General features: G+C 41.3%; 1 protein-coding gene across 2 annotated transcripts in view; it reads right to left on the bottom strand.

Annotated features, from left to right (window-relative positions):
- Window positions 1-21,287, bottom strand: part of GLI3 (GLI family zinc finger 3) — a 278,784-nt gene that overhangs the window by 15,909 nt on the left and 241,588 nt on the right. For both annotated transcript variants that reach the window (XM_019757536.2, XM_074340521.1), the window contains 2 exons: window positions 2,127-2,276; window positions 821-985 (listed from right to left, as the gene is read on the bottom strand). In XM_019757536.2, the coding sequence (XP_019613095.2) occupies window positions 821-985; window positions 2,127-2,276 (315 nt within the window). The remainder of the gene's footprint in view (window positions 1-820; window positions 986-2,126; window positions 2,277-21,287) is intronic.

Here is a 21,287-nt window from a genome sequence, read left to right as displayed (position 1 = left end):
GTTAGCTCTCCTATTTCTACCCAATCTATGGGAGCCTTTTTGTTAACCTCTGCATTCATTCAAGAGAAGACTTCACAGATGAGCCAGAGTTTGAGCTAGATCTTCAAGGAGAAGTTAGAGGTCTATACACAGACATGCATTAAAATATGTGCAAAATGAATTTGAAATCATTTTCATTCTTCTGCTTCTCTAAAATTTTGAGGGGATAACTACCTAAATATCCAGTCAAGCTTCGTGTGATATGTTATCTTAAATAATTGACTAGAAACCATTCTGGGTTTCTGAGAATAGCTTCCAAGATCAATTTGAATTTAGAATGTCTGGAAATTGTATTTAGGCAAGGCTGGTTGCTGTCTAAAAGTCCTGTTTTGATATAACACATTTGCAGACACCACCTGGAGAAAGCAAACAAAGTGGGTGTTTTAGTGGTAAGCTGTTAGCTGTCAACATGTCGCTTCTGAATCTACCCTTCATGCTCACAGGGTCATCCTTGCATGGATTCATGCCATTCCTGGCTCAGGAGGTGGATGGCCTTCCAAGTTAAATGCTCCCACTGTTTGACCAGTAGGTGGCAGTTCTGAACAAAGTGTAACCTGTTTACCAGGGGTCTGAATAAATTCCCTCTTCATCTGCATTACTGTCCAAAACAGACTGTTTTCAGCCCAACCTCTGAGGCCCAAGCCTTCAGGGCTCACGTGCTAGGAATGATCAAGAGGAAAGAGAAAGGAACAGGCTCGCCTCTCCAGGTACAGACCCCTTGAAGTTTCACTGCTTCCACCCACAAGCTCTGGGCCCTGAGTGTCTCGTGGGGAAGACTTACCTCATTGGAATGTGTTCTGTTTTGGTGTTTGGCGCGGTCGGAGGCATTTGAGAAAGCCTTGTTGCAACCTTCGTGCTCACAGACATACGGTTTCTCTCCAGTGTGAGATCTCAAGTGTGTTTTCAAGTTTTCTAGTCTCGAGTAGGCCTTTGTGCAACCTTCAAACTGAAGACAACAGGTAAATCTGGATTACACCACACAATACAGCTTATGCTGAACACTCCCTCACAGTTGATGGAAGACTGACGTTTTTGAGGGTCAGCAGCTTTTCAAAACCAAGAAACAAAAGTTCACTAACCGCTGCATTTATTGGGATTCGGATGGGGCTCTGTGAAGCCTGAGAGAAAGCATTTTCAGTGCTAGTTAAAGTCCTGGAGGTTTTTTCTTAAGAGACCACTTGATGGGGACAATGGGTTTCATTATCTGCTCATTGATCTCCTGGAATTCCCACTGATTTCAGATTCAGCACAAAGTTCATTAATATGGCTTTGTGTCCACACAAAGGCCTGGAATTTGATCATGCTTGTAAAGGGCCTTTAAGATGTAAAATACCACGGCTGAGCAGTGCCCTGTGTGCCTGGTGAGCATCTCAGTGAAAGAAGGCTTAACCTTGTAGGAGTCCCAGCCTGCTTGTGAGTAGTCTATACTGGGCCATGGGGACAGACTAGAAGGCCAAGGAAAAAGCCTAAAGCCATATAGTTATAATTTTAAAAAGCCAACACAAGCTTTTCAGGTCGGAGCTGGCACCTGCCTTTGCCCTCCGAGTCCTCTGACATGAAGGACAGAGCACTGGGGCAGGCGTGGTGGCTGTGTGCTCATTCCTGTCCTGGTGCAGTCCCAGCCAAAATGCCCCAGCCGCTGGCTGCCCACTTGCCACTCTGCAGAGCTGTGCTGTCCAACATGGCAGCTGCCAGCCACAAGGGACTATTTATATTTACATTTTTAAAACTTAATAAAATGGTAAAAAATCGGTTCCCTGGTTGCTCCAGCCATGTCTCAAAAGTGCTCAAGAGGTGCCTAAGGCTTGTGGCTGCCATGTCAGACAGTGCAGGTCTAGAACCCTTCCATCACCTCCAAAGCTCAGCTGCCAGTGTTCTTTCTCCATTTATTACTTCCCTTCCATTTCAGAAGCCCCTCTCACAAACCCCAGCATTTATCACAGACAGGCTGCCACCCAGCTGGGCCACTGCTGAGCTGACATCCTCATGCACAACCTTAGGAGCATGACAGAGGACCCTGGGGCGCACCTGGACCCACAGGTGCAAGGAGACCCCCTGAGTGAGAGCCCATGCCACCGTGTACTCACAGTGCATTTGTGAGGCTTTTCTCCTGTGTGTCTTCTCATGTGCACCACCAACATATACTGGGCTTTGAAGGGTTTCTGCTCTCTTGAGCAATCCAGCCACCGGCACACAAATTCCTTCTTCTCTCCATGAATATGGTCGTTATTTATATGCTAGGGTTTGGGGAAAAACAAAAAACAAAAACAGAGACATTAAATGAAGGCAACAGAAGGGAATGCAAAATTTCTGAAGGCAACAGAAGGGAATGCAAAAAATGCCTCCACCGTAGTCCTAAAGACTGCGCGATAACTTTACTATATTACAGATTATTTTCTAATGAGTACATTTAAGTAAATTTGCTCTTATTGACTATATGTATACTTCGTAATTAACAGGAGTGACACTATTTGGAAGAAGCCTGATGTCCCAGAAAAAGGACTGCAAAGGGCATCTGAAGAGCAGAGTTGTGAAATGGGGTTAGCCACACGGCACCCTTTCTGGGCCTCTGTTATTTCTCATCTGCCAAGTGGGGGTCAAGGTACTCTCCCGCTCTCACTGACTCTGGGCCTCGGGTTGGAGCCTGGCTCAGACTGCAGAAAAAGAACACACGTGCATGTGTGCGCATACACACACACACACACACACACACACACACACACACACACACACACACAGTTCTGTAATAAGGAGCAAGATAAAACACTTTTCCAAACTATACTTTATTTCCAATTAGTTGGATTTCTTCTTGAATAAGAATCATAGAAAAATGACCTTAGATACTGAAGATGAGGACCAGGTGTTCATCAACAAAATGCTTTTAGTTTCTCAAGATCTTGGCTGTCTGCATGTACAAAATAAAATGGATTACCTAGTTCCTAAGGTTCTTTCCAGCTCTATAATCCTATTAACTTGGATTTTAAAATGAAAATGAATTTCCCTGAATTCCTTAACAATTCAAAGTTTTAGAATCTTATCTTACAGACTTCTTTGGACATACATCAAGTGCGCTGCAACCAGGAGACACGAGAAAACTACAGTAGGACCAGACAAAGAGAAGGTTCTTAATTTGAATAAAATTTAAGTCAATTTCAATATAATTGAAATGTCCAATTATGGATTATTGAGGAAATTTGTGTCCTAGGTTGGTTTTGTTGACTTTATTCAAGTCACCCCACATTTTCGTTGCCTTAATGTAATGTTTTTTTACGACACGTTCTCAAACATACATAGAAATGCATCACTAAAAATACTATGCAATAGGAGAAAGCTCTGCACAATGGCGACAGAACATTTAATTCCTTTCCTGCCTAGACTCTGACTCCTCCTGAGCGGTCTCTGGGGAGTGGGGTGATTCCACCATCACAGCCTGCCCTTCCCACTACTCCACTAGGTAGCTGATTGTGGAGGGAAACTTGGAAGTCTGTCCGGCTGTTTATGGAATTCAAATTAGATGAGGGCAGAGAAAAGCAATGAACTATTCACTTTCCTTGAGCAGCTCCCAGAAAGTCTGAGGAACAGAAGAGAGTGGGTGACACAGCACAGTGCACAGGAGACAACCAAGTCCTTTCAAAAGCTCTGAAGACGACAAGGAAATCACAGACTCACTCAGGTTCATGACGGAGCAGCAACCCTGTGGCAAACACATGTGGGTTTCCTATAAAAAGCCACTGTCCTCAGTATGAGTGTTGGTTAAAAGTTATGCTGGTGCACATACATATATGAAGAGAACAGATGTGCTGGACAGGGAACAACATGCAATCTTTAAAATTATGCTTTAGGTACATTTTGCAGTTCATTCACCTCACCCAGAATTATCCCAAATGTGTGCTGGTGTCCAGCCTTTAAGCCCACATAATACAGATGGGTTCTATAAATTTTCCTTTCCAGGGAGAAAAATTAATGACCACACAAAACCACTCCATAAAAATTGCTCTTGGTTCAGTTTTTTTCCAAGTTTTTGGAAATAAAGCTCCTTGGATTAATATCCATGAAAGGAAAAGGAAGGGAGGAGCGAGGAAGGCAGTTAATATAGGAAAACTGAATTAGAATTGGTCTGAGGTGACTCCATGAGGCCGGGACCCAAATCTTTAAGTTTCATATTCTCAGCAACTGACAAGTTTCCCTGGTAGTTGGCAGGACCTCAGTAAGTATTTGCTAATTGATTTGACTCATACAGCAAACTGAACTTTCCCTGGACAGAAGTGATTACATTTAATACTTTTGCTTATCTTCTTCCAACTTCATTTCACCTAGTACCTATACAATAAGAGTTTAATATGAGATATTATTTTAAAATAACATACTATCAAGAATTCAAAATAATTTAAAAGGTATCCACATGTGAACCTTATCTTGCTAAGTGGAATACAGGCAATGCACTGTGATCAGAACACTGCACTCGCCTCTCACACATTTGCATGTTTGCACTGAGTGCCACTCCACATCAGGCCTGGGCGGTGCTGGGGAATCACAGACATCATTCCTGCCCCAAGGAAATTACTGTCTACTGGAGCAAACAGATAATGACCTAAGTTACTCTACAATTATAGTTGTGACCAGTGTTCTGAAAGGAAATAAGGTTTTATACAAACAGTTAACAAGGGATCCCAAATATTTTTCAATTATAGTTCACATTCATTATTATTCAGCTTCCACTTCAGGTGTAGAGTGCAGTGATCAGGCATCTACATCATCACTGAAGTGGTCTCCCTAATAAAACAAGTGTCCATCGGATACCCTACAAAATCTTTACAACATTATCGATTATTCCTTTTTCTTGAAATGAGATTCTATGGCCTCGGCCAGCAGGAATCAGGTCCATCTTGCTTTACCATCCAAACGCTGAGCACAGGACATAATCAGTGAACATAAAGAAACACAGAGATAAATGTCTAACCAATATGCTATACACCTGAAACTAATATAATACTGAATGTCAACTGTAATTGAAAAATATTAAAATTTAAAAAAGGACAGAGAAAAACTCAGGAAATATGTTTAAAGGAGGGATTTTAATAACAATGTATCAATCAATACTGGTTCATTAATTTTAACAAGTGTATCATACTAATATAAAATGTTAAAAATAGGGGAAAATGCTGTTTAAAACACATTTTTTCTTACTCCTTGAAAAAAATAGACATCTTTCTGTCTACTTAGGTTGTTCAAATGCATTTTAAGCTTATTTCCTAGAGCTGGATTTCAAGCAAAAATTAAAATTCTAAGAAGTAATAGACTTTATATGTCCATGTGTCCTAAGTATTTACTTTTCTTTGCAAAGCAGCAAGGGCTCCTGAGGGCTCATCTCAGGGCAGATCTTATGTGACAGTGGGAAGAGCATGGTGGGTGGCAGAAGACATATCCAGACCAATTCCTGATGACACTTCAGTTCACCTCGTTGGGCCTTTATTTTCTCATCTGTAAAATTAGGATGATGAACTAGATCAGGTGTCAGCAAACTTTTTCTGTAAGAAGCCAGACAGTAAATATTTCAGGTTTTTTGGGCCAAAAGGTGTCTGTTGCAGCTTCTTACCTCTGCTGCTGTTTCAGGAGAGCAGCCATAGATAGCACCTACATGATGGGCCAGCTGTTTATCTATGGACACCGAAAGCTTCGCGTGTCACGAAATACTCTTAAAATCAAACTCTTTTTTTCAGTTGTTAAAAACTGTAAAAATCATTCTTAGCCAATGGGCCATGCCAACCTAACCAGTGGGCGGGTGGACCATGTGCTTGCTCACCCTCAACTAGATGACTCCAGAGTTTCCTTTGGGGGCTCGCAGAACTCATGACTTTCTCAGTCAGGCTGGCTCTCCAGCTTGAGGAAGTCACATTAGAAGGAGATCTGTTTCAGCACCAGAAAAAAGAAAAGATGGCTCCTGGGCTCAAACAAGTGGAAGGTGTTAGTCCAGACAGACCTGCCCCTCTGCTCAAGTGCCTAGGACTGGGTGGACAAAGTGTCCATTCTCTGCTCGCCCAAATCCCAGGTAGCTAAGAAGACCAATACACAGTAAGTTCTTAACATTCAGCAGAGTGATCCCAGGAGGCCGGCCTGAAAGTCAGTGGGCATGTGTTTATTTGTGGTTTCACTGAAAATGTGACTTCCTAGCAGTGAAAACGTTAATCAAATATATAAATAATTTAATTGGAGGGAAAACAATGCATGACTAAATTCCAAACTAATCCAACACAAAGACATGCAATTTGCCAGAGGCCCAAGCTCCAGAAAGAGATAGATGGTGTAAATTACGGTGCTGTGTGCCAACCCTCTCAGCGGGGCCGCTCTGCACTCTCCCTGCCTGTAAATAGGACAGGGATGCCAGGACAAGGCGCTTCCTTGGGAAAGCTGAGTCCCACCACTGAACTTCCAGATGGACCCCTTTCTTCAGTTTTCCAACCGGGATTGTAAACTTTTGCCCTACGAAACTGACGGCTGATGAAACAAAATATCCCAGGAGCCCACAGCAAGCCGACAAAATTATTTCACAACTGTGATCATGTCTATAGCAAGATGAGCCCAGACCCAGTTCTCCTGACTCTCCCACACCTGCGGAGCCTGGGAGCACAGAGGAAGGTGGGGGAAATCGCTCAGCTGGCAATCGAGGATGTGAAAGGTGGTGCTTTCTTTGAAGGGTTCTCTCTTGGTAGCTCAGCACTCGGCAACCACAGAGGCTGAAGTGCACAGGAAGAAACACCTGAAGGAAAACGGACAGTGAACCCTTTCTTTTACGAGTAGCAAAACAAAAGCCCGCAATCGACTTTATTGAGCTCTTCAGGGTCCTTTCTTCTTGCTTTGTTATTTCACTGTGAGCTCAGAACTAGCGGTTTTCCTTTAGTCTGATTCCTAACTCTTCAGATGAAATGTACCTGTGCAGCGCATGTTCCAGCTCTCCAAATACAGCTGCTGTCCATGCAGTTCGCGAACCTTGGCAGCACCCTTCTGCTGTCTTCTGTCTCCCTCTCCTTCAGCCAGATTCCCCACTGATTCCCACTCAGACGTCAGTTTTCTAGACGGTTTAGCATCCCCCGTCCTAGGTGGCCTCCTCAGAGGGGAAGCGACAGCCTGGATCAAAGGTGCGGTGGAAGAGCTGCACGTCCCCATTCAACCTCTGCCAGGCGACACACTAATCAACACTAACACCTTGCTGTTTCAAGTGTTTCACTCTCTAAATTACCTAGCTCCTTAATATCAAGAAGGTAAATTCCTCCTGCTGTTGTAATGAAAATTTTATTGTTGAGTACACCCAGAAACAGTGAGGGCAGGAAACACACACCTTCAATTTCCTAATGGTTCCCAGCTCATGGACCTTACATACCAGTCTTTCTGTCTGTATCTACAGTTTCTCAAATAACACAGAACTTTTCACCAATTTAAGGTTTCTACAAGTATGCTGCTAAATTTTCTACAGTACAAGGTACATGTAAAAGCAAAGAGAATAAATAATGCTCAAGTAAGTACTCTCTCCATATAACAAATACCCAAGTACACGCACACTCACACACAAGAACACACAGTATTATCACTAATAGAAAATAAAGACTTGGAGAGTAGTGTATTTCATATATGAACACCCAAGACAATGGACTGCATTATGGGCTTGTAGGTGGCTGGGTTTGCTGAAGCTCAGAGATGATCGCTGGACCCTGTTTTATTTCTGATTCATTCCTTTGTTATATTTCTCTGTATCGTGACCCACTAGCATGCCCCTATTTGATGCCATGATTTTATTTTAAAAGGAACTAAAACTGACATATTTCCTTCTGAGATTATCAAAATGGAAACATCTAATGCTTTCTAAATCTTTTCACATTGCTACCAGGTTAGCTCATAAATGAAGCAGAGTTAATATGTTTAACGAAATTCAGTAATTTGAGACGTCTAAGGATTTGCTGAGGAGTACCTTAAGAAAGACCTCTATTTTGGCGTAGGATGGGATATGAACAAGTAAACAATTTTAAGAAAGCTCAGTTTTCAACTTGATTCCTGACCCTACAAATCTATTACTATCTCTTTACTTAGTAGTCCAGAGACATTTCTGAAAAGGAAAAATAATTCGAATCAATTAAAATTTAATTTATATTAAAACTGATTTGAGAGAGACTGAAATGCTTGCCTAAAAGAAAACACTCTACAAGAAATCTCTCAAAACTTTTCATCTGAAATGAGGCATATACCTTCTTGCTTTATGTATCATTTGATACATGTACCATTTTTGAAAAGTTTTATAACTGTCATGCCACAGATTCTATTAGGGACAGGTGTGATTGGATTCCTAAAGCCTTCACCAGGCAGAACAGAAAAAAGCAGGAATCACAGACTATCAGGGCTGAAACAGGCCCTTTATCTCAATATGCACTTTAATTTTAGATAAATAAAAAAATTTAAATGGTTTTAGTGGCACCCATCAATCTTCCTAACAGGGTGTTTAAAAGGCTGTAACAGCTTGCTGTGGGAGGGATCTCTACGCAGACATCACAAAACAACTGTTCCAATTCACACTAATAAAAATATACAAGTATCTCTCAGTTTTCTGATACAACTATCAAATTATACAGAAAAACATCAAAAGCACTCAAGACTTTGGGTACAAAACTGCATTCTCTTCATAAAAATAAAACATTTTCCTATTTCTAACTAGTGAATATTAAGAATTGGGGTGAGATAGAAATATTCTTCTTGGTTAGGAGGGCACAAATAAATGGAGTCTCTCTAACAGTTATTTAAATCCTGTTTCCAGGTACAAACCTGTAACAAATTATTTCCTTTTATGTGTAAGAAAGGCAAAGTTCTTTAAGAAGGTAAATGTTTTGCCTGGAAAAAGGGCTTCAGTGTTAGATGTAGAGAATTACCTAACTTAAAATACCTCCCCACCCTCACCCTCCCAAGGTCAGCTGCACACAAATGCTGCACCGCGACGGAACTCCACTATCGTGCACACGTGAAAACAAGTGTACCAAAAGGACTGATATACTGACACGTGCTAAGACACTCATGCACCTTGACAATATCACACTAAGTGACAGAAGCCAGTCACAACAGGACAAATAGTGTATGATTCCATTTATATGAATGTCCAGAATAGGCAAATCCATAAAGCAAGAAAGTAGACTGGTGACTGGCAATGAATGGCCAAGGAGAGACTGGGAGATGGGGTTTCCTTTTGGGGTGATGAAAATGTTATAAAATAGATTGGGGTGATGGTGGCATAACTGTGAATAAATCAAAACACACTGAATTGCTGTGTACTTTCAATGGGTGAATCACATGGTCCAGGAACTAGATCTCAATAAAGATGTCACTCCTCCACCCCTCCAAAAAAGGGAAACCAAGAAAATGCACTTGGTGATGGGCTCTGGTAGGAGCGGAGATTGGGGTCAAAATGTGAGGGAGGGCGAGCCAGGTTACATCTATTGTTCCCCAGGACTGCTGCTGTCCTTCACACAGACTTAGGGGTCGGGCCCAGCAAATGATTTCCCACGGGAGCAAAGGCTGCATCTTTATCATAGCTTCTATTCACACATGCACATGCACAACACATGCACCTGCACACATGCACATGCACACAGACACACATGCATACACATGCACATGCATGCACAACACATACACATGCACACACACATACACATAAATACACACACTATCCACAGACAGACTGAGTGAAAGCGGAACAACTCTTGTGACAGTATTTCCTGGTGTATTTCATACTGACTCAGAGTTAACAACCTAAAAACTTCACATAAATGATAAGTTCTCTGTATATTCCTTCCTCATCTTATAATTTGTACAGATGAGTAGAAAGATGGAGAAAACTGAACTTTGTACAGAGTTGGCAACAACACAAAAACTAAAACATTGTACACTAATATTAGTTCAAATAAGTTAATGGAAAATAGCACATGATTTGGAAAAATTGGTTTTCTAACGTATGATACATTCTAGAATTCAGTAAAAACTCATGGGAAATTCAAGCACAGTTAATTCAGAATCTGTATAGTTTTGGTTTGGTTGTTACCTTGAATTACAAAATAACTAGATGCAAATCTTATATAATTTGATATAATTTATTTAAGCTGAGAAGTGCATGTGTTACTGGCTCAAATTCATGTACACAAAAATAACAGAATATTGACTTAATAGTAAGATGACCTAAAACTTAAGAAAATTTTAGCTTTTGAAAATAATTTTTTAAAAGCCCAATATAAATATTAATAATATCAATTAATGTTATTTACATACTTAGGTAAAAAGAAGACATCCTCATTCTTAAAGGCAGGTCTGTAATTCCTTGGAAAAACTGTAAAACTGCTCTTTCTCTTACACTTTTATTCTCCGAATTCTAACTTTACTAAAACATAATGTAACTCTTCTCTTTTAAAAAAGTTATCTTACAGTTTAGTAAGGTGACTTTTGTTAAAGAACTTCTCAGAGTTTCTTTCTGAAAAGGACAGTATTTAAATCCCACAGAGATTTTAAATGTAGATGCAAAATGGTTTCATCACACCCTCCAAAGCATTTTAAGACTCTTGTTTACATTGTTTCTACAAGTAACTGGGCATATTTAATTTTTCATCTTATTCTTTTCTTTTTATCTTATTCTTTATCTAATACTAACTTTTCTTTTAGCCAAAATGACAATAAAAACACAGACTCTTCTAAAGCAAATTGATTGGGAGCTTAGTTACCAAAAAGAAAACTACAAAGAGTTTAAACAAGTAAGAATTTATTAGTTTCAATTCTAAAATAAGAATACCAAATTCAGAAAGGCAAGATAATTTTAATTATGTAATCATGGAATGCAATAAATTAGAAAACCAGTTTTCAAAACGACATTTTCTATTTCACTTCTGCAGTGAACAAACCCACCAAGCACAGCAAATGCCAGCTCCGTAATGGGAGCTCCAGCTCCGAAGGAGGCAGTTAAAGCCCCACGTTCCTGTTCCTCACCAGGCTCCCAGACTGAGAAGGGCAAGGCCAGAAGGTCCACAAAAAGTCGCCATAAAAAGCACCCTTTCCCAGGAACACGTGAATTGGTCACTCTGATGTACGGATCATTTCTATGAATCCAGTATACCTGGACACACTGCCATCCAAAGCAGTGGCACCTATCGCCAAATCAAAGATTTCAGAAGCCAAATAATGTCTCAGAGCATGACTACCCTACTACCTTGTGGGTTTGGATTTCTGCCATGAAGAGAAAGGAGGGTTATGGGTCGTTCCTCTGTACAATGATAATTCCAATTAGCGTCTACATAACAGGCATGCTCTTCAATTTACCATCAAAATAATTCTTTCTTTTGGTGTAGAACTTGAAAGGTGGGTTGGACAGGTACAATACTATAATTTTAACAACACCCCTTAACTTTTAATTCACTGCCACTATAAAAGCAACCACGCATCCTCCACATCACTGCATTCTGATTCTGAACATTGTAACAAATCGCTCTTACACTTGCATGCTGTTTTACAAGTTTTGATATCATAATTTTGATAACTAAAATATTTGTTAAAATAATAGGAAATACAATAAAGTGTATTTGGATTTCAAATGATAATCTATTTTTAAGTTTTCCGGAAAAGTCAACTGTTTTAATGGAATCTTTTGAAGATAAGGGATAGAAAAGTTACTGTGGTGCCAGGCCAGTTCCAACCCTGGCCATGACTCTCCCCAAAGGTCTTCTGCACAGCACATTGTGAAAGGAGGATCCTGCATGAGAAACGCTGAGTCTTCTGCAGCAGTCAAAACAAGACTAGGTGAGTGTGCACGCGCAAATGGGGTGGGAACCACTGATGGGCAAATCTCAAGAACTACTGGAAGAAAAGAGGGAGGTGGACAAGCAGGCAAAATTATCCATTTGGGAGTCTGCCCGCAGTCCCAGTGAGCTGCCTCAGTCACTCAGTATTAACTCAGCGCTCATTTATGACATGATAGTGCTAAACACTGAAGAGTCAAGACTGAGTAAGACGTATGCATTGGATCTCATCCCAAATCAGATTGCTGGAATGCAGAAAGGAACACTGTTTAAAAATTAGCTTTCACATCATGGATACCTTTGTAATTAAAAAGTAAGCTACTCAAAAGAATGCAGGTGTCTTTTCCTCCCTTCATGTCCCCACAGTATAGAAAATTAGCAGGCCCACTGTCCAGGGTTTTTTCAGATTTGTCTTACCAAAACAAGATGGAAAGGAAGCCCTGGCACATCTCCGCTTTAGCAAGCTTTTCAACATGTAGAACGAACTCTACCATTTTTTGATCAACTCTTAACTTATTCACATGCTACCCTCCCCTTTCTAAACACTGTAATCTCATATTGCTGGTACATAGTCGTATATGGAAATAAAACTTCCTATATGACGTAGGCATACACCAACGTCTCCCTACCTCTAGTTTTCTTTATGTTAATAGAAGGCACAGAGTTTACAGAATGAACACTGGCCCGACATCAGAATATAGAATTCATTCATTTGTTTACTATGGGCAAAACAAAAATGAGTAATACATGAGCACTGTGCCAGAGAAGATGATATTCGAAATGGGGAAACAAGTGGTTACTTAAGTGGGATAGATACTTATAAAAGAGTGAAGTCAGGGAAGCCTTAAAGGAGCTGAATCCAGAGGAAGACAGGGAGCCAGACACAGAGAGAAGCGTACCTAGAGGCAGGGACTAGAGCTACAGAGGTCAGGGTCAAGACAGCAAGATGTGTGGGCAGTTAACACCAAGGGCGGGTTTGGGGCAGGTCCACACACCTGCTGGGAGCAGTGAGGGAGCTGTGCAGGAGGGTGAGTGCTCCAGTGACGGCTGAACAAAACCTTGAGGGGCACTGAATGCCCTAAGATACCCATACCCCAGGCAACAAAGAAAAGGTTTAAGCGGGACACTGATCAGGTTTGTGATGCTAACAGGTACCCTGAGTAGACTCAGAGGCACTGGGCAGCGAACCCACTAAGGAGGCGGCTGTGATCGTCCAAGGAGAGCTGTGGCCTTGGCCTGAGGCAGTAGCCACGAGGATGGAGAGAAGGGACGAGATTTGAGAGACATTTTGGAATAATTTATGGATGTAAATTAAAGAGAGGGGTAATAAGTGATACTGAAGCTTCTACCTTGAAAGTTTCTGAAACAATAATGGCACTGGAGGTCAAACAGATTTGGGATAGTTTATGTTTCGGTTTGGGACATGACATTGGAAGTGCCTCCAGGACATGTCCATACAGAGAGCCGTGGAGACAAGTCTGCACACGAAGACTGAAGAATCTAAGAAAGGACATAGCTGAAAAAAGGAGGAAAGCCTCTTCCTTACCTCATGTTATCTTTGGTGATCTCAGTAACAGAATTTTAAGGATTTCATAAAGCCCCATTTGAAAACCCCTAAGCTATGGAGATTTTACAGAGGATGAAGGAGGACAGCAATCGGGAATGGTGGGAGATGATAGTAAGTAAAGGGGGGAACAAAGGTGGGGACTAGGGCACATTGGTCATGTTGGGTGTACTTGGAGGACACCTGGACAGAATGTCCACAGAAGGGATTAAGTCAGGAAAGCCCTCTGTCAGTGATAGCTGCTCAGCTCCGGTAGGTTTTGGGGGATCAGACAGGAAAAAGAGAAAATGTCTAGTAACATGGTGAAGGATGTGAGCATAAGGGAAATGGGCCCATTTATAATTCTCATGCTGGAAAGGGGCTAATGAACAGTTGACAAAAAATCAATAGTCACCATTTTTAAGGTGTTTGCTGTTTGAACCTTCTTTGTTTCCCTCAAGTTGTCCGTAAAATTCAGTTCTGTTAACAGCCTTTCATTGAGGAGAGTTGCAGAGCTGGAGAAGACTGCTGCCTGCATTTCTTGGTCTGGGTGGCAGAGTGGAGGAAAGGGACTGAGCGCCCAGCCTGATGGGATGGAATATGAGGGGACAAGGACCAGAGGCCCGGGGGTGCGGGTGGGGACATCTGAATTCCCACAGAACACAGGTTGAAGAGCAGAGCCAGCGCCTTAAAGGAAAGTGCCATTCCAGAGGCTGGACAACTGGGCATGCAGCTAGACACCTGTGTGACATCCGGGATGAGGTCACTAAGCCCAACTTACTTTGCCTCCTCCAAGTCCCTCTTCAAATGTGGCCTCTTTACAGGACAACCTCCTCGTCCTTGAACGCCATCCCCCTAACCCTGCTGCTCCATTTCCCCCATGGCTCTTATAACCTCTAATATGTGATAATTTACGTACAGAGACTGATCATGACTTGTGGTCTGCCCTCTTACAAGAACATGAATTCCACACAGACAGGGAATTTTACCGATTTGGTTCAACGATACATCAAAGTGCCTGAAACAATATCCAGTGTAGTAGATGCTCAATAAATATGTTGGAGGAATCTGTTACTGGAAACACCACTCAGTGCTGATGTGGTCCTAGCCTCCACATACTCCCGATCTGCCGCCTGCCTTAGGTTTCTGCTTTGAAAAGCAGAAGCCACAGTAAACCTGCAATTTCCCGGGATCCCTCCATTCCCAACAACTGGATAAACCTCAGCATCACACAGGCCTTTGGGGTTAAGCCAGGAGAGCTGCCCTCTTATATTTCAATTGGAGACGGAGGTTCTAAGCTAGTAATAGCAAAACTCAAAGTTAGCCGGTTCCTATTTGTGACTCATGAAAAGGAATTCTAAAATTTATTTTTGCCCACCACGACAATGCAGAGTTGACATGAACTTTGGGGTAAGGGTTCTGGCAGTTACGTGGGGATCTTAACTTTCATGTTCCATTTCCTGGAGAAAGCAAGTAATCTTATGTGTTACTATGGCTTTCTCCTGAAATAATTTAATAAGCTTCAGATAAAGGAGGAAAAAAAGGCCAAGTTACCCTTGTGATTAAGCTACACTCTGTCTCACTGGAATTGTGCCCCATGGCTACTGTTTTTGTCAATAGCTTATACAGATTTCTTCCCAATGCAAGGCTGTTACGTAACAAGACTGAAGGGCATATTTCCTCTTTAATCTGCTCATGAAAATCTCATCAATGTAATGGAGATTTTACCCCCTACCATGACTAAAGTGTTTGGACAGAGAAACAAGGAAGTAAGCTACTCCTACAGAGTTTCAACTGGAGAAACAAATAAAGAAGACACTTTAAAAAGAGACACTAGTTTAAACTTGGCAATTAAAAAAAATAAAAATAAATAAGGGTATGTGTGTGTGCACAAAATGCTCTGTTAACCTTCCAGCAGGGAACTGGGAAGTCAGCCCACCTTGCCCTTCGCACCACTCTTCACATGGTGAAGTCACTCCTGGGGGAGGGTGACTTTTCTTAAATTTGAGCCATTTTTTGCTGTTCTTTTTTTCCCTTTGCCTCGTACCTTTCCACCAAAGTAATAATTTCATTTCTCAAGAAGTGTTAATTTATTCCTAAAAATATGTTTTTAATTTGGGAGCTTGAGCCTATAAAACATATTATTATAAGCACATTTTCCCAGGAAAATGTGGCCACTATATATTGAGTAATCATGCAACTTTTAAAAAGTTTCATTTCACCTTTCAAGTGTATGCCAACCAATAGGTGTCTCTCATAATTGTCTCCACACTGCCTACGAATGTAATATTAATACCGTGTGATTATAATGGCACAGAAATTGGCTGAAAGTTTATGCATTTTAACAGTCTATAGAAAAAAACAGTGAATGCACTTGCCAAAAATAGAAAAAAAAGAACAAAACAAAGACTGAAGCTAATTGAAACTGAATGTGTAGTCCAAATTTTGTTATCTGGATATTTAGAGTAAAGCTGTACTATTTGGGAATAGTCAGTGGAACTGTAACAGCTATGTACGATGTCAGAGGGGTAGCAGGTTGGGGGAGGGGGTTTATCACTTTGTGAGGGGTATAAATGTCTAGCTATTACATTGTTTTGTACACCTGAAACTAATTTTAAAAAAAAGTTTTAAAAAAACAGTACTATTTGCTTGTTATGTAAATGATCTGCAAAATGACTGTTGTGCATTTTCTTTTTCTGGTAACTCAACCAGAATACAAGTTTCAACACAATATCTAAGAAAGACTCAATGCAGGCATCGCAATTCCAGGCTGTCGTCACCGGTCTTTCCCATGAAGGGACATGAGTCCAACTGTATAGGGCCATGGCAGGGCGGTGGCTGCATTAGTAATCATTCTTACTTTGTCGTCCTCTCTCATCTGTCACAGGGATCTGGCATGCAGGCTGTATGACCTGCACTTTTGTCCATGTCAGCTCTTGGGCCTGGTCTGCTCGTCTGGTATCTTTCCACTTGGCTAATTCCACATCATCCTTTAAGTCCCACAGGTTTTCCTGATGATCAGAGAGGTCCGGAAACTTACAACAGTACACCATGAGTTCGGGGCATAGCTAAGAACAGAATCCAGAGCTAAACTCTCTACCTACAGAGAGATGGAATTAAGAAAAAAGTGGTAAATTCAAGATTATGAAAGAGTCGGCTCATTTGTCAGAAGAGCCAAAGGGCTCACCAGAAGGGGAATTCCCCAGAGTTTCTCTTAACGAAACGCTCCAGAAAGCACATAGACAGGGGAGGGTCACGTGCACCCCTAAAGAAGGGAGCGAGGAAAGCACATGCATTCCTGCAGGCGGACACACACACAAACACACACGCAGAGCTTACTGCTCATATGTTGCAAGCATTCCAAGGTCCTACTATCAAAACCAATAACCAACATTTCAAGGGTTAAATAAGTTTTCCTTGGTTGGAAATGGCCTTGACCTTTGGCAACTGGTGGTCTGAAAGGAGATATCAAATCAGAGAGAAATTTTCTTTTACTTCAAATAGTAAATTTGCTATTTTTGGATACCAGGGTGTGTGGTTCAATTCCCAGGAGGTATGTGTTAACTAGCATTTCATACACATGATGGAGAGAAAAGTGCTATTTTTAAGAAATTTGTTTTTGGTAGCTAAATTTCTTTAAATTACATGTAAATACACTTACACAGACTGTAATTTCTCTTTATTTCTGCCTTGAATCATTATTATTAAAATAAGCTGGGTAATTTTCCTGAATTAATGTATCATTTAAAAATCATTGGTTAGAACAATGATTTTTTTCCCCCAAGACCACATGGGACCACATCACAGCCAATCCACCTTCCCAGTGGTTTTCACTGAGCATCACCAGTTCAAACACATCCAATCTGTATCTTTAAAATGCTCAACACACACAATTCCCCATAGATTAGTCAAGTGCTGGCTCAAACACAAAGAAAATACTGTATTTTGCTCCGAAAAGCTTTCTGCATCAATTTAAACACAGTGAGACAGACATAATATCCCATAGAGAGGAAAACCTACCTTATTATATTCCTGACCCAAGAGAAAGGGTTTGCCTTTGGGATATAACAGGAAGTCAAGAGGGTGTGGGGGAGAATTATCTAATTCTAAACATAAAATCAGTTCATAATGTAGCATGACAATACTTTTAATCGCTGACATAACTGTAATATGTGTATATAATATGATACAAGGAAAGTCCATGCAGCTTGCTTTTCAGCCTTAAAGGCGTTCTTCAATATTCTATTTTTGGTCTTCTGGGTTTTATACATGCTTGAGGGAATTTTGGGGGGAGGTAACGGAATATCATAAGGATTCTTTCTCAGTACGATCACATCTTGTTCCAATTTGAGTCGATACATCTCTCTATGTAAGTGTGGTCAAGTGAACCTCTGAGCTCTGTGCATGAAGCGCTCTACAAGTCTCCCTTGATTTCCTGTACAAGTCTGTGGGGCCACGAACTATGGGCAGAGGACAGGGATTTTTATTTCTTCATTTCAGAAAGCTGCAAGGAGGGACACTCCCTTAATCTCAGCAGTGAGTGGTGTGGGCGTTCATCATTCCCCTTTTACAGCTATATAAAAGATTAAAAATAAAAAATCGGGTTTAGTTTTGTCCCTGCAGCCCTATGATGTTTCCATACACAATATAATCTAAGCCTAAGGTGCCATCTCCCAGGAAATAACTGCATCCTGCCTTACTGGTGGGAAGGTTGATAAAACAAACAAACAAACAAACAAACAAACAAAAAAACAACATTTTTGAGAAGTTCAGGTTTTTTTTCCCTCTGAACAAAAAGCTGGTTGGACTGCCAACCCTGCAGGCTGACATTTTTACACTAGGCTTGCCTGTGACCAAGGAGTTGGTGTGCGCATTAAAGAAAATGCTACTGACAATTCCTGGCATTCCAGATCAGAGTATCAGAGCCACTGCTGCTCTCAGCATTTGTATATTTGTATGATTAGATGAGCAAAAGAGAAAAAAGTGCAGGATGCAGCAGAAACTTGAGAGAGCGAGAAAGAGAGAGAGAGAGAGAAGGGAGGGAGGAAAGAAGGAAGGAGGGAGAGAGGAAGAAAGGGAAAGAGAGAAGGAAGCAAAGCTGGTGTTGTCTTGGCTAGATGTGAAGTGTGCCGGACTCTCTGGACATTGAAACTCCTTGAATGGCACCTCCTGCTCTGCATTCTGGATGGGTTTGTTTTGCTGATGCACAGTCCCCCTCCAGACAGCTCTAAGTAGAGAGACAGTATCTCATTCCCCTTGGAGCCCACAGTCCTCCCCTGTGACATCCACACAGCAGGGGCTCAGGAAGTGGTGCTGGGTAACCAACATGAATCCATAACATGATCCTGCCATCTCAGCTTCCTCCTATCTCACTGGAGCTGGAGTTGGCTGTTCATCTACCTACCTAGATGCACTAAGAAGGCTTCCTCAGTCTAACTCTGTCTGATGTTTTTCTTGTCATACTTCAGAGGGATGGTGCTCTGGGCAGAGGATATCCCCTGTATGCTTGCTGCACAGACTCTCTTTTTGGCAAGAGGCAAGGATCAAGAATTCTTTTTCTTTCAGATGTTGTTATTAAGCTGGCTCGACCAGGTCATCCGAGGGTAATGCTTTCAAGGAGGAGGTAAATGATGGAAGTGGTCATTAGAGACTTAAAGGGCCAAGAGCTGACTTCATTTATTTCATAAGTAAACTGAGATGGCTGTAAGTAATCAATATACGACCTTTCTTTTAAGGTGTTCACACCACAGGCTCTATCTAGTTCCAAGTGTGTGACAGAGAACATGGTGTTTTCTTTACACATATTTTTTAATAAATAGCTCTCTTACTGCTTCTTATCTGACGTGTCCAGAAAGCCTGTAAAAACCATTCAAAGGGTGCCCATGATCTGCTGCAACCCACAGCTTCTCACTGTGCAGTCCGTGGGTTAGGTCAGCAAACCGGTAACGAAGCGTTAAGGGGCCTGTTCCACAGCCACCAGTGACGTAATTTTTTCCTCATTTAATGCCTCGAAAATAAATTCCATTTCTAACTTTTAACACCTCTCATCAGACTATGAAGTACAAAATGCATTACTTTTATCAAGAATATAAAATAATGAATTATAGCATTTCAATAAGAGTATTTAATTTCACTGGCAGAGGCTGTGAATGGTGTTATACAATACTGGCTCCATACAAATGACACTGACAGAGCCAGCTTAATGCTCAAGCTATGGATATTTTCACTTTTCCATTACTCACCAAGTTATCCATCAACTTGGAACATCAACAGTCAAATCACTTTTTTGTTAAGTAAATCTTTAAGGTGAATATGAACTGAAACTTGAATTACTTTGTTTCTTTCTCTTCTGCCTTAAATTATTTTTTTGCAACCAATCCACCTCCGTGTCCATTTATTTTCCAGCATTTCCTCCCATGTGGCTTTTCAGCCTCTGTGGAGTGTGGTGGGCACACGGATTTAAATCTTATTCAAGTGTATCCAAACTTTTCTACATTTAGTATCCAGTTTCTTAAAAAGTTGGAAACTGACTTAGTATGTAAATTAGATTATTCAGACAAGTGCAGTTTCTTGCTGAAAGAGGGTAGGGTACCATTTTCTTCACTTTCCATTACACATAATTTCATGACAGGAAGTTACTATCAATAAAATTCTAACTTCAGATGGCAAAACTATTTTAAAAATGGAATCATTTGAATTAACTTGTGAGACACACGAAAATGACCTAGTCGCCTGTTTCCATCACTGTATCAGAACGATGACAGCACTGCAAACTCAGACCATAGCCTGACGTGTCACTGACTGAAGCAGCAGCACCTTGAATTAAGTAATGTGGTCCTTATGACACGTCTTCTGACCCAGAACTCATCACTGTCTGAAAAGGGAAAAAATGGTTTTAATTAATTTTACTGCATTCCATTGGCTCCGGGTTACTGGGGCTGCACGGACCACAAAATCAGGGAAATATCCCATGCCATAAACGACAACTACTTGTAAGCCCTCCTGAGTGGTTTCACCTGACCTCATTAACTCCTTTCTTTACGCTCTTAAGACCTTGTCTCTCCACATAATGTAAGGCAGTGGTTCTCAGACTCTCTACAGTGAACGACCATCCCAACTCCCCCAATCTGTTGCTGACAAATGTGCGGTCCCAGGTCCTACTACATTAGCATCCCCAAGTCTGACAACACCCGAATTGGTCTATACCTTGTCAATGAGAAGAGCCACTGATCACACTTGGATGCTAAACTGGTGACAATACTAAAATGCCACACAAATCTCTAAATGAGTGATCACTGTTCATTCTATCCCAGGACACATGGAGTCACCCAGTTCTACAGAATGGGAAGGCCGGGTCGGCAGTACACTGAGTGCCTGCTGGCTGTGCCTCGCTGCTGATCCACTGGACCCACGACACGCTGTGCCCCTAGAGAAGGCCTACCTGTCTCTCACCTCAACAGGTGGAAGGAAAGTCCTCCTGAGCCCCACAGAGGAAAATGCCTGCCAACATGGAAACTGGTTTGGGCTAAGCCAGGCCCACTCCTCTGTTTATACTGTTAGAGAGAGAGGATGAAGGAGAATAAGAATTCCTATTTGTGTTTGCTTACATACCCATAGTGGAATTGCAGGAAAATACAAAAATCAAGAACAGGTGTTACTTGTAGAGGAAGCTGAGAATTGGGAAACAAAGAAAAGGGGAAGGCTTTTCAATATGTACCTTTTTCAACTTCTGGCTATTTAACTACATAAATGTATTCTAATTGAAAACTCTAAAAGTAATATGAAATAAAGCGGGGGGGGGGAAACTACTGGAAAAAACAACTAAAAAACTGTGTGCGTTCAGATGGGAAATCTGTGCCACAATAGGGGTTCATAGCACACCTTACGTG

This window comes from Rhinolophus sinicus, linkage group LG09 (genome assembly GCF_036562045.2).
Source record: "Rhinolophus sinicus isolate RSC01 linkage group LG09, ASM3656204v1, whole genome shotgun sequence".
NCBI classification, from domain to species: Eukaryota; Metazoa; Chordata; class Mammalia; order Chiroptera; family Rhinolophidae; genus Rhinolophus; species Rhinolophus sinicus.
Note: the sequence above shows the minus strand (reverse complement) of the source record. Positions and strands in the feature narration are given on the sequence as shown.